Source organism: Platalea leucorodia (assembly GCF_965183815.1).
Source record: "Platalea leucorodia genome assembly, chromosome: 3".
NCBI lineage: Eukaryota > Metazoa > Chordata > Aves > Pelecaniformes > Threskiornithidae > Platalea > Platalea leucorodia.
The window spans coordinates 19,268,677-19,281,691 of NC_138825.1; the positions used below are offsets into that span (position 1 = coordinate 19,268,677).

General features: G+C 43.2%; 1 protein-coding gene across 1 annotated transcript in view; it reads right to left on the reverse strand.

The window, feature by feature from the left end:
* ALK (ALK receptor tyrosine kinase) overlaps positions 1–13,015 on the reverse strand; it is a gene marked incomplete at its 5' end in the record, with an annotated part of 317,178 nt that overhangs the window by 59,322 nt on the left and 244,841 nt on the right. Inside the window, 2 exons of the mRNA XM_082306264.1 lie at positions 10,436–10,536; positions 12,042–12,173. Of these exons, the coding sequence (XP_082162390.1) occupies positions 10,436–10,536; positions 12,042–12,173 (233 nt within the window). The remainder of the gene's footprint in view (positions 1–10,435; positions 10,537–12,041; positions 12,174–13,015) is intronic.

Sequence of the window (13,015 nt, forward strand, 5' to 3'; positions counted from 1 at the left end):
GAAGAGCTAGCTCTTTGTTGATAAAGAGCATAAGTAAAATACATATATATATTACATGCAGGAGCTGGGTCTCATCTCAATAATCAATAGAAGTGAGAATGCTGAAGGAACAAGTTTATTAAAGCTACATTAACAATGGATTTTTGGACACAAGAAAGTGTTCAGCACAATATCTAGCATCCATGCATGTTAAAAAACATGTTTTTTAACATGTTTTTTAACATGTTTTTTAACACTTCAAAGCCAACACCTAAGTCAGGAGGCTAGGAATTAAATTTATATTTTACACAGGAATATCTGATAACATTACTTACTTTCTTGCTTTGATAGCATAGAATATTCACATCCATTTCTCAGCATAAAACATGACTGTTAGATTTTGCTTGCTGTTCCTATCTCATGGTGTAAGCCTGTCCTGGCAGACATGTCAGATTTAGGAGTTGAAAGGACAGAAGTGTTGCTATTATTCCTAGCTTAGGCTCACAATTTTGGGGTGGGTGAAACAAAATTCTGGGTACCCGTTATATTAATTATCAGTACTGAATTTAGGTAAACAGTGCAGTTCACCTGCCTGTCTCCAAAGTTACAAAACCAGCAGTGACTTTGACTACATTGTGAAACTATGGCAGAGACCAAAAAATCTAGATGTGGTTCTTCTCTCTCTCCAGTCCAAAAAGCACTGCACTTGCCTGGAATCACTCCTGGGTCTGTTGAACTGCTAGTGCGTATGACACAAGCATCGATAAGGTGTACAAACTGATATGCAGGTATGAGTCTGTGAATCCATCTCATTACCTCATTTTGACCACAGATGTTCAAGACTGATGCATAGGTTTTCGGTAGTTCAGGAAACCATTACTGGGACCTACCAGACCACAGCACTTCTGGGGCCAAGCCACTGCTCAAGTCTGACTACCAGCTCACTCTCACCCCAAGTTTGGGAAAGGAGTCGTGGAGTCCCATGTCCATTTCCATAATGTCAGACAGTGGAAAGCACAGGATGAATTGTGAGGATTTTCACCTCGCAGACACCAGAGAGAAAAAGCAGAGTTGAGCAGGACTGCAAAGAACTGCTTCAGATACGACACAAAGTGATGGCCAGGGAGGCAGCTGGGGGAGGGCTGAGTTCATACCCACAAGTTCACCAGAACCAATACTAGTGGAAGAGGTTGCTGACAAAGGTTTATGGTGTAGGAGGCTGATGCCTCCAAACTTGATATCTGCATGGTTTCTCCTAACTCTTAGTGCATACATGGTCTTAATGTCAGGTGACAATCAAGATTAAATAACCTGTTGGGCGTTTTATACTTTCAAGTGTCTACGAAGTGAGACTACTGAAATTACAGTGAAGATTGCGCTCCCTTAAATATCATTAGAATACCTTTCAAACCCACTTAAGCAATTTCCCTTGAGAAAAATGATCAGGGCTAAACTTTTTTTTAACAACTTTGGAATGCCAGTGGACATTCAAAGCACTCAACCTATAGCAGGGAAAGCAACTTCTCTTACTGGCAGTCTACACGTGAAGCACTTTTAGGATCCTAATGCAAAGTCTACTGTAATGCATTATGTGAAATTTCCAATACAGGTAATTTGGAGCAACTTCACTATGCCATTTTGACAGTTCAAAATTTGAGAGGTAAAGCCCTGAAGCTCCTACTATGCAGGAGCTTTCAGACCTCTGTTGCTTCTGGAGACCTGCCAGACAGTAAGAGGCAACATCTACATGGTCAGAAGTGAGAAAAGAGCAAGCCTTTTGACAGCTATTAATGTAACACTAGAGCAAAAGCTGAAGCAATTGATGAATTGGAATGGATGCCTTTGCACACATGTCAGCTGTTTGAAGGAAAAGACGTAGTTGGCATTAGATGTGGGAGATCAGTTCGTTGGCAAAGTGCAATATGCAGACTCTAATGAACTGGCTCTGAGTGAATCAACTGGCACTGTGTCCAAATGGGCATTTTTGGCTGTGATTTCCATGGTTTCTAAGCCGCACAGCAGGGCAGTCCAGGTCTTTTCACACCTGCTGAAGTGAACCAGAGCAGATGATGAGCTGGATGCCATAGTAAAGACTTCCGAATGGGGCTGGCATTCATTCTACAGAATACGGCATCAATGATGGCAGATGGTACTACATACACGATGTGTCCTGTAAGTAGTGCAGTGGCACATTTGGAAAAATCTGAATCTGGGCTGTTGGTGGCATACCCCTAACATTATATATCAAACATCCCCCTCTGTGTTAAACCACCAGCAAAATACGCAGAAGCTAGAACCATCACTGAGAAATTAATTAAACATTGCAGGTAGACATTGGCTCCATGGCACCTTGCTTTCTGGCTTAGAACCCACCATAGCTGGTGATTAGCTGTTCATATGCAAACCCACTGACTCAGTAAATGAAATGCTCTAAACTGATTTGGGGAAAATTAAAGGGAGAGAGAGCCCATGGTAAACACACAGCATATTGAGGCAAAACTTGATCAGATGGCCACATGCACTGTACTGCAAACACCATCTGGAAAGGTGCCTTCTGAGAATTCCCTTACTCTGAGTTTGTGGAATTTCTGAACGGACAAACAGGAGACTCAATTCACCCAAGAAAGAAATAAAACCTAATCCTTATCAATATCAACAGGGCTTGGCAGGTTTAACGGAGAGGTGAATTAAAACAAGGAGGGTAGATTTTCTAGCACAAGCTGCATAATTTCAAGACCACCTGAGAACTGCAACTTGCATTTTACTTCCTTATGCACAAAAGAAATAAAATACCGAGAACCTTCTGGGTGAAGTTTGGGCCTGCTTACACCTGTGAGTCTACTTTAATGGCCAGAAACGTTCCAGTATAAACTAGTGCTTCGATGTCTGACTGACGATCAATGACACACACTCACAGCAGCATAAATAAAACATTCCTCAGTGGCACTCTGGAGAGTTGCTATTTCTTTTTCTTCCCTTTCTGAGTGGCAATGCCCCTGATTATTAGCATTACGGTCCTACCTGGCAGGAAAAGCCATTGTCCGTCTTTAGCATTAGTAACCAAAGAAAGAGGAAAAGATGAACATACTTCAAAACAAGGCTTGGAGTAAGGTATCTTTAAGAAGATGGAGAAGAGCCTACAGGCATCCTGCTCCCAAGGAACTGCAGTAGTTGGATCCCACTGGTGGCTGTCTTGCTACCCACACCCCAACTCTGCACTACAGGCTTACATCTTGTGAGATAGCACATTACTTAGTTCTCATGCCCCCAGTCCTTGCCCCCCACCTATAATACTTGCTCAAAGGAATTGCTCAAAATTTTCCTGACCAGGAACCGTGGATTCTTGAAATACAAACATTTATTTTTCTGAAAAACAGGGAAAAAAACGTTCTGAAAAACATTATTTCTGAATACCTCTTGTCTTGGGTCTTCTTCACTGGATAGGAAACAATAGAATTTGTTTTCAGATGTGAATGCACTGACCCAGTAAATGTAAGTCAGGCATTAAAGCAGCTTGGAAAACACCTCAACATTGAATAGGAACTAAAGCTGCAAGTTGGGATACGGTTTACACAGAATTAGACAATAGCTGCAGACACCTTTGCCAGGTCCCGGTAAGTTTTGTACATGAATATGAATGACATTTGAAGCATGAAGTTTGTCACATTGGAAATACTGTTTCTCTTACTAGAAATGAGAAACGGTTGCACACAACAGTAGAAGCAAAGACATCTATTAGGACTGCTCTGCAATTTCGATTTGGACTCTTACAAATAAGAAAGATGACCAAAAGGTCTTGTTTCCGATTTTTGGCCAGATCAACAACTGTGCACGATCAGTCTCTCTTGTAGTCTGCTGACATTTCTGCTTCTCCTTAGGACTACGATGTGCAAGCAAAATCCTTATGTAAATGGTAAAATGATAACTAACTGGTCTGATCATGTAGCTTTAAAATACCTAGGCAGGCAAGAGAAGCTTGTATTTTATATGAACAGATTCTCATGCTATTTATTCCCACATTATTTCTTACGTATGTTTACTTTTATAAAATCAAGAATCTAATAAAAACACCTTCATTTCAGGAAACAAACATAAAAATAAAGAAGACAACAAAAGGGAAAGAAAGAGTTCATAATTCTGCTGCCAGAGTACTGTGGAATGACCAGCCCTTCAAGAAATTTCAGATATTATAGATCCTCCAATCCAATGCCACAGAAGCCAGGTAGCAAAGGAAGCAAGAAAAGATAAAGACAGGTAACAGCAAATAAGCTGTATAGATTTTAAAAACAACACTTTAAAATGAAAAAAGGATGCTAAAAGCATTCTGCAAAATAAAGCACATGAAAGGCTGTGCTAGAGGCATATCTATGTTGCATTTTTCATGCTCATAAATGTTCTGAGTCAATGTTATTACCATGTACCCTTCTAAGATATTTAAAGCTCAAGGAATAGAGGAGAAAAAGAGACATGCTCTGCAGGTGTCAGCATGGGACTCAGAATGCACTTAAGGAATGCTTTATATTATTGATTTACATGCTTTAAAAAAATACACTTTTGCATAGAAAAGAGAACTGAATTAATAACCACAGAGAATGAAAACATCTTTATATCTATAAACCCGAATGAGAGGGCAAACTTCAACTATAGTGTTTTACATCAACATACTATATTTATTTTCTAGAGAAAGTATGTTTACATTCAAAAAGTAATTTCAGGCTTAAAAGAAGCCTGGCTCAGTTTAGTACTTACTTACATAACATAATGGTGGCTTTCAAGAAATAGCTAGTTGAAATGTCAAAATAGCATCAGAAAAAGATTTTCATTATTTTAAACATGGCCAAAAGCACAAAGCTCTTTTATTATCACAGGAATCTGTTTTCCTTGTTTTTCAGCACAACTATACCCTTTAAAACGTTTGACCCAGGATCTAACAGAAAAATGAAATAATCTTGTTCCCCATCACGATGTAGTCCCTCTTGCAAAGAGTCACCTTCTTTTGTGGAGATGCATGCGATAACATCTAAGGCTAATTTCAAGTTCATCACCATGCAGGCAACACCACCTCTCTTGTTATTCTCCTTCTCTCTTATAGCCTACATCAAAACTGCTTGCATGGCTTTTACTTCTCAGATATGGCACTAAGGTCTATCACAGATTCCCTTGTGCTGAGCAAAGCACAGCCTTTCTAAAAATCAGTCTCCAGACTGTTCATGTTTCTGCAGTCACTTTCAAACAGAAGTAATAGTCATAATCCACCACAAAACCAAATCCCTACTATTGCTCTCCCAACTGTTGCTGCCCAGGCAAGCACACGCTGTACCAAGCTCTCACAGAATGCAGTAGTCCTGGCCCCGGTCTTACATCTTTTTATGACAGAAGCCCAAACACTTCGGGAAGACACAGGTATGACTCTTATGATCTACAGGCACCACAGCACCCTTCAAAGCCTGAGGATGCAGACGGCGGGGAGCATCTCTGAAAAACGGGATGAAAAGCAAGTCAACGTACGTGACTCTGCACTTGTACAGCAACAATGCTAGGACTGAGGGAGAGGGGATTGCCTTGCTGTCCAGACATGGGGGGCCAGAATTGATCTCCAGCTTCCACATGAAGGTGAGCGCTTCCTGGACGTGTGCAATGCTCTTGCGTCAGCTCTCTGACATCTTTGCAAAGTACTGAGAAGTAGGTGGCCATTATAATCTGGAAACTGTGCACACCTAGGGGCTATCAACTGTGGCAAAGCAATTTAGTTTTGCCATGGGTGGTGTCTGAGACGACAGCACTTCCCTTGGACTTTAATTGCAATGTGATTTCCCGGATTCCCAGACAGCGGTACAGCTACTGATGACATGCATATGGATTTCTTCTTCAAAATGAGGAAATGTCTAACCACCCCATGACCCTCTTTGCCCTGTCGGCCTTGTGCAGGCCAACTGATTCCCAGTCAGAGGAGGGGAATCACAGTGTGAAGAGAAAGGGTGAATGCTGTGCTTTATTGCTCAAGCTCTACAAATTCTGCCTTTAAATCAGGCCACCGTTCAGATTAGTTCTTCACATTTTATTGCATTCCTATGCTCAATTACACGTGCTTTGTTTCCAATAAACTTTTACACGTGGTTTAAAAGATTTTCACTCTTGATTACTGTGACTCCTTTTGGTTCCTGAAGCATTTCCAGAGCTTTTTGTTGCGTCTCCCCTTTCTGGCTACTTCAGGGTAACGGAGCATCTTTTCATGGACTACACGTACCAATTCCTGCATTCCCCCAAGATTTAGTGTAAGTGCCACAGTTTCCCTCTACCACATAAACTGGGTTTTAAACACACAGTTAATGGGGTCAATAGGCAAAGGACTCTACCGAATGTGCAACATGAAAAAGAAAACAAAGACTGTCTGGACTGCAAACAAGAGAGATTCTTTGAAGCCAGGATACTCTAGCCAAGATTTAATAAAACAACAAAAAGAAAGAGGAAAAACTAACTGAACCAAGAACAAAGGGCAGCATCACAAACTAACCGCTCTGACCTGCCAAAAGCACTGAAGAACAAAGAAAATGAAAATATAAAGCTGCTCAAAACAAACAGGAGCAAAGTGCAATGCAAAGCTATACACAAAGTGCAAGGCACATTAGGGCCAATCCCAAACATGTGTGGGAAAGTACAGGCTGTGTTTATTACTGTATCTCCTGCATGCATTTGTACCTTCTTCTCCTCTTTTGATGCATGTGGGGCACAACAGAGTAGGTCAGGCTGATTTTTCCCTTTCTGAGTTAATGAGGAGCCTCCCACAGGGCATGGGAGACGCTAGGGGAGCACAGCCTGCAAGCAGCTCAGCACGCTCCTGGTGACCAACCTCAAGCTGGGGAGAGGACAAAGATGGAGGGTCGCACTTGTCCTGCACTTAGCGGCAATACGTATGCCAAAGACTATCCAGGCTCTGGAGTCTCCAAGTGCGAGTGTCAGCACTACTGCAAACAGCTGCCCAGAACCTCAGCAGGGAAGGTGTTTGGACCGGGCCACCCCAACAGTGTCCAGGGTGTTAGCAGTCATTTTCTCAGACTGTTCAATTGTCTCCATTGCCAGTCTATCACAGTGGAGGATTAAACAGCCAGGCTGAGGGAGAAAAAACAAGCCTGAAGCGTTAGCAAACTCTTTGTGGCTGGCACCCACTTGGACTGCTTGACTGTTTCCTTACCAGCATTGAGTCCTGGTTCCATGGACATTCTGGCCAAAACCCAGAATCCTCCAGCCTGGCAAACAGTACTGCAGCAGGTAATGCTCCTCATGCTGAGGTGGAAGTAATTAATTCCTATGTACACCTCAGGCTAAAAAGCAAGGTGTCAGCATTTGCTTTGGTGGGTGTAATTGTCTAACATGATTGGATAAAATAAAAGCAAATTAAGGGACACGGGGAAAAAAAAGCAGCTTCAGTAAATAGTGGGTCTAGTAGTGCCCCAGAGCTTCCCTGTAGCAGGGAGAGAAGAGAGAGGAGTCAAGAGCAGCAAACTGGGGATGTCTGCTGGCCTCCTTGTTGCTTCTCAGGGCTTGCAGGTTGTGGCCTTTGATGAGGTCCTGTGCACAGAGCAGGGGTAAGCTCCACTCGCCCAGGAGAGGTGAGCGAGCTGAGCAGCCAGGGCAGCGCATTCAGTCTCATCCCCAGGAGTTCAGCTGAGCTCGGCATGTTGATACCAGGGTAGACGTGGCATACAAGGAGGAGGAAGGACGTTAAATGACAGGCTTAAGGACAGCCTCCATCATTAATATATATATATATAATTCACGTGCAGGACGTGAATCTGAGCCGAATCTCTCTGGTATACTGGAATCAGGTGTCAGAAGCAGCCACTATGTAAGTGAACATGCAAGGAGAGCAAGCAGATATCTAAAGGAGCATGTGGGCTGGATCAAATACAAGAGGGATGGCAGGTTTATGGCTTGCTCTGACTGTGGAAGAATAAATGGGTCTAATTCACACACACTTGCTGAGATCCCTTTGCCACATGAATCGTGAGTGAGTTTTGTCAGTGGGATTTCAGTTGCCAGAGAATCTGTCCTGGTTGTGACATGCCAGGTGGAGCTGTCAGCAGTGACAGGTATAAGAAAACTCATCTTTTAGTGCCTGAACTTGAGCCAGTTCAATAGGGAAGTGATTGAAAGTGAATAAATACAGGACAGCATTATGGTATTTTCACAATCTCTTTTCTGACTATAATTTCAATATAAGGAAGTTTGTTGGCACCTATTGGAGGAATAAGTGCGTAGGGGGGGAATATCTCCTTTCTCCTCTTGTGTTGTGCTGAAAAGTGGAATTAAATTATTCTGCTCACAGACAGATTGTTCCAGTAAAATAGAATTTGAAGCCACCAGGGGCTCATTGAGAAGAGAAGCTTTTACACTATATGAAAAGGCAAGAGACAAAACCCTTGCCAAACTCCTTCACTCTTTATTACCGACAGCTGCAATGCTGGATGCGTCCGGATGCCTTTTAAGTGCCAAGGGGAGTGACGGAGGTGGGATGGCATGTGAGCAGATGAAATACATGGCAGCTTCTCCCCCGACGGCAAGTTTAATTATTTGCACTGTTGTATACACAAGAAAAAAATACACACATATTGGGAAATCATTCACTCTGATTCCTGTGTCAGGTGGATTATGAAAAACACTCGCTCTTGCTGGTCCATAGCAGAACAAGGTCTTAAAATATTCAGAACCTGCATACGCCTTTGTCACAGAAGGGAGGAAAAACAAGGTAGAATGTATTTCCTAAAGAAGGAGGGCATGAATATATCAGGAAAGCAAAATCAGATGCACTTTGCTATATAAACTGTGATATCCAACAGAAGTGAACCAAACTAAACTTTAAGCCAAAGAAACACCATCTTCTATGTACTTTCATTCCAGAGAACTTCCTAACGCATCCCTTCTTGTCCTTTCTGCATTTTAAGATCAGTGGAACAGGGAGAATCTGATTCTTTTGTCTGTTCAGTGCTCAACCAACAAACACCAAACTATGCTTTGTTAGGATCAATTTTCCCAAATCCCTCTGCTCCAGGATTGTGGTGGGTTGACGCTGGCTGGATGCCAGGTGCCCACCAAAGCTGCTCTATCAGTCCCCCTCCTCAGCTGGACAGGGGAGAGAAAATACAATGAAAGGCTTGTGGGTCGAGATAAGGAGAGTTTAATGAAAGCAGAAGCAAAGGCCGTGCACAGAAAAGCAAAATGAAAACAAAAAGATTTCATTCTCTACTTCCCATCAGCAGTGATGTCCAGCCACCCCCTGGGAAGCAGGGCCCCAGCAGGCGTAGCAGTTGCTCCGGAGGCCAAACGCCATAGAAACAACGAATGCCCCCCACTCCTCCTCCTTTCTCCTAGCTTTTGTTACTGAGCGGACATCACATGGTATGGAATATCCCTTTGGTCAGTCTGGGTCAGCTGTCCTGGCTATGTCCCCTCCCAAGAGACAGCCTTGATGCTGCGTGAGCACCGCTCAGCAGCAGCCAAAACACTGGTGTGTTACCAGCACCCTCCCAGCTATCAACACAAAGCCCAGCACTATGAGGGCTGCTATGGGGAAAACTAACTTCATCTCAGCCACACCCAATACAAGGATTCAGGAGCTTGTGTGACATTTCAGGGTGACCATTCAAGATGTGAAATGCCCTAAGTCATTAGCCATGGCTCAAAGTCCTAAGTCATTAATAAATCCTATCACTGATAATATAACCTGTGGGGCTATAGACTAAAAAGATGCAGACCAGATCCTCTTTCTGTGATCTGCAGTTCAAGGGTTAAGTACAACTGACTCAGAAATGACAACCATTTGTACAGGGTTGGCAAGCCTTGATATACTTGCTTAAGTTGATGTCTTATGACTGTCAACAGCTTTTCTGCTTGAATAAGAACCTGGTTCCATTCTACATAAATTTATCTCTGCTGCTGTTAACTTCAGCGTACCTGTGAACAAGGCTTACACAAGGATTGGTAGGTTTGAGGTGCAGCATGATGAAGACCTGCCAGCTCAAATCCCAGCTGTGCTAGAGAAAGCACGCACCGTATTTTCTGAGCAGCTCGGGGCAGTCCTGAATCCAATTCTTTCTTGGATCTTGCAAATACAATGTTTGTTTGTGCAGTAAGCTTCTTCCTCTTTGCATTTATGTAATGCTGGCTGCCCTACCCTTACAGCATATACACCGAATTACGAAGACTGTAATACATCATGTGAGGCCATTCAATGAGGACAAGATATACCAAGCTTTTCAGAATACATTTTGTGGCATTTCAAGCAGCTAACTGTATCTTTCCCCTGCACACAGGGGCATTAAATAAGTATATTTAATAGATAAGCCATCAAAGAAAGTGGTTGCTGTGCTACTAACCTAGTGCCTACATTTGAAAACCAGAGTCAGACCCACAAAAAAGCTCTGCAAATTGCAAAAGAAAAGAGAACATTAGGACTTGCCTCGCAGGGAGAGTTCCTCAAAGGAGCTGGAAATGCAGTGCTGGTCATGACAGTGTTTGCTACTGCTGGTGCTTTGCTGGTGTTAAGGAGGAGTGCACAACCTGGAAAAAAGAGCAGGAAGAAGGTCAAACTGCAGCACTCACCTTTTGGTTTCAGGCTTTGTGAAACCTCCCCAGAACCTATGCTAGCTGGCTCCTACTACAGGAAAATCCCAGAGAACAGAAGGCTTTTTCAATTTATTAGGGATCCAGCTTCACCCAACAAATATACTCAGGAAATACACTTAAGAAGTCTGTCTACCTTCCCCCTGCAGCTATCTTCTGTTCCTCCATGACTTCAGATTCATCCTCCTTGCAAGGCTGAATAACAAAATGTATCTTTCATGAATGAAAAGTAACTTGGAAGAGAATATTTATCTTGGCTAATCCAAAACCAAAATACAACTATGGCAAAATACCACCAGAGTAATATTAATACAGCTGGAGGCCTCTTTGCTCCTTTAATCATCTGTTGTAGCAAGAGGAATAAGGGCAGTGGTAACACTAGGGTTTTTCCTTGGCAGCTCTGCATGAAAAGGTGCGTATTTGCACTATTTCAGCTCTGCCCTCCAGCTCAGGAGGCTATCACTTAGAGCCCAGTTATTTGGGCTTTCATTGAAATTGCCTCTACAGCATAGACAAATTATGAATCAGCGGCACTTTATTGCCAGCGCCCCACAGTACCCTCTTTCTGGCTCTTTGCCTTCATGTTTACCTATGCTTCCATCACTTTGTGGTCTGTAATACTGTGGGCTGAGCCAACAGACGGCATAACTGCACTGTAGCCTATACCAGTTCACACAAAAGTAGAGAATCTTACTATTCATGTTTAACTCTGGATCTAACTTTCTAAAGTAATGTTGGGGTTATACACCATTAACTCTGCTGTTATTATTGTATCCCTTTAGATGCTCTGTGCCTCAGCAGTAAAAGCCTCCAACGATTTACATTATTGCATTAGGAAAAAGCTTATCCTGTCAGGTAGCCTGTTTGCCAAAACTCAACCAAGAGTTCAATGGTTCAAAAACTCAACCAGTTTGATGCCCAAGGCATAAACCTTCAACGGTTTGTACAAGAAGGATTAGAAATGAACTACTGAGATTTGGCTAGAGGAACCAAGTATAGAGTAATTACACATAGAAGTGGAACACAAGGGACAATGGAGTGAAGAGAAGAAAAATTAGGAAATGAGAAGGGGAAAAAAGCAGCAGAACAGAGAAACAGAGGGAGTAAACAGGAAAATCAGAAAGGAGAAATCAGATCAGTATGGAGGAGGGTCATGCAGATGAATACTTGGTGTGAAGTTGTTTAGAGAGGGTCAAGCTTAGTATCTGGTGTCAGTTGTGGAGACCTGACGTACCAGTCTACACCCTCAAGACAGAAAGTGAGCAGGATAGTCTTTTGCTCAAAGCACCTAGAGTAGAAGGATGGCTTTTGTTTCACTGGAGGCCGAATATCTAAGTACACAGGAAAATGTGCCTTGTGTTTCATTCCCTCCCCCCACCATTTCTGTATCTTTTTTGCTCTCCGCTGTTCATTCTCTGCACTTACTATTTACTCTCACACACCTTCTATTGAAGGAATACGGTTGTGCTCCGGGCTTCCAATCCGCCATGGAGAAGGATGGGACGCAGAAGAACCCTGCATCCAGCCACAGTCTCCTTCTTCAAACGAACAGTAAAAGCCAGAGGGAAGATTTTCTGCAAGAGGGAAAGACACACACGCATACAGAAGAACCCAGGTGAGCTGAGGAGGAGACTCCTGGGCACACAGAGAAGCTGCGGTGACTATTCTGACCGGGTTGCACAGGGCATGCGGGCAACCCCACAGCTACTCAGTCCTTTTGTGCGGAATCATCCATGTGCCTGACCGTGGGGAGGGTGGTGGCAAGGGAACCAACCCCCAGCCTGTGACTAAGTGACTCCCCCCACAATTTGACGCATCCGAGTGAGAGGACACATCTCAGTGTACACTATGGGGTCTCCTAAATACCTGGCCTCTACAGCTCCACAGGTATAAACCCACTCAAGGTCACCCCTTGGAGATGGCTTTCCTAACCACTGCTTCTGCAGCCCCATGGAGGGAAGTCTTGGAGAGGGATAAGTTCCTAACATGATTCCCCTCCCTTACAAGTCCAGGTCGCTAGTCAGCCCAGCTCAGTAATGAGACCTCTTCTCCCTGTGAGCACTGATGTGGTCTCAGGTAAAGCACTGAATCATTTTGTGCCTCGGTTTTTGCACCTGTGGATCTGTTTGGTGAGATGAATGGATGATAAGAGGATAGTTTATTTTAAGCCATACTTTCAGGCTTTGACGCCCACTCATTCTGTCACCAGCTTGGGATTTCAGGCAAGTTTCCAGCTCCAAACAATAAAGATACACTAGCTTTTTGCCTTTAAATTAACCAGTTTTAAAGCAATAGTCATCTCATACAAAGCAAAAGGTAATTTAATGCCTTCTTCATCTCCTTCTCTACCTACATTGCAACTTCTTCTTACAAAGGGTGCAAAGCACTGCTCCTCTTGCCCTGAGCCATATGCTTA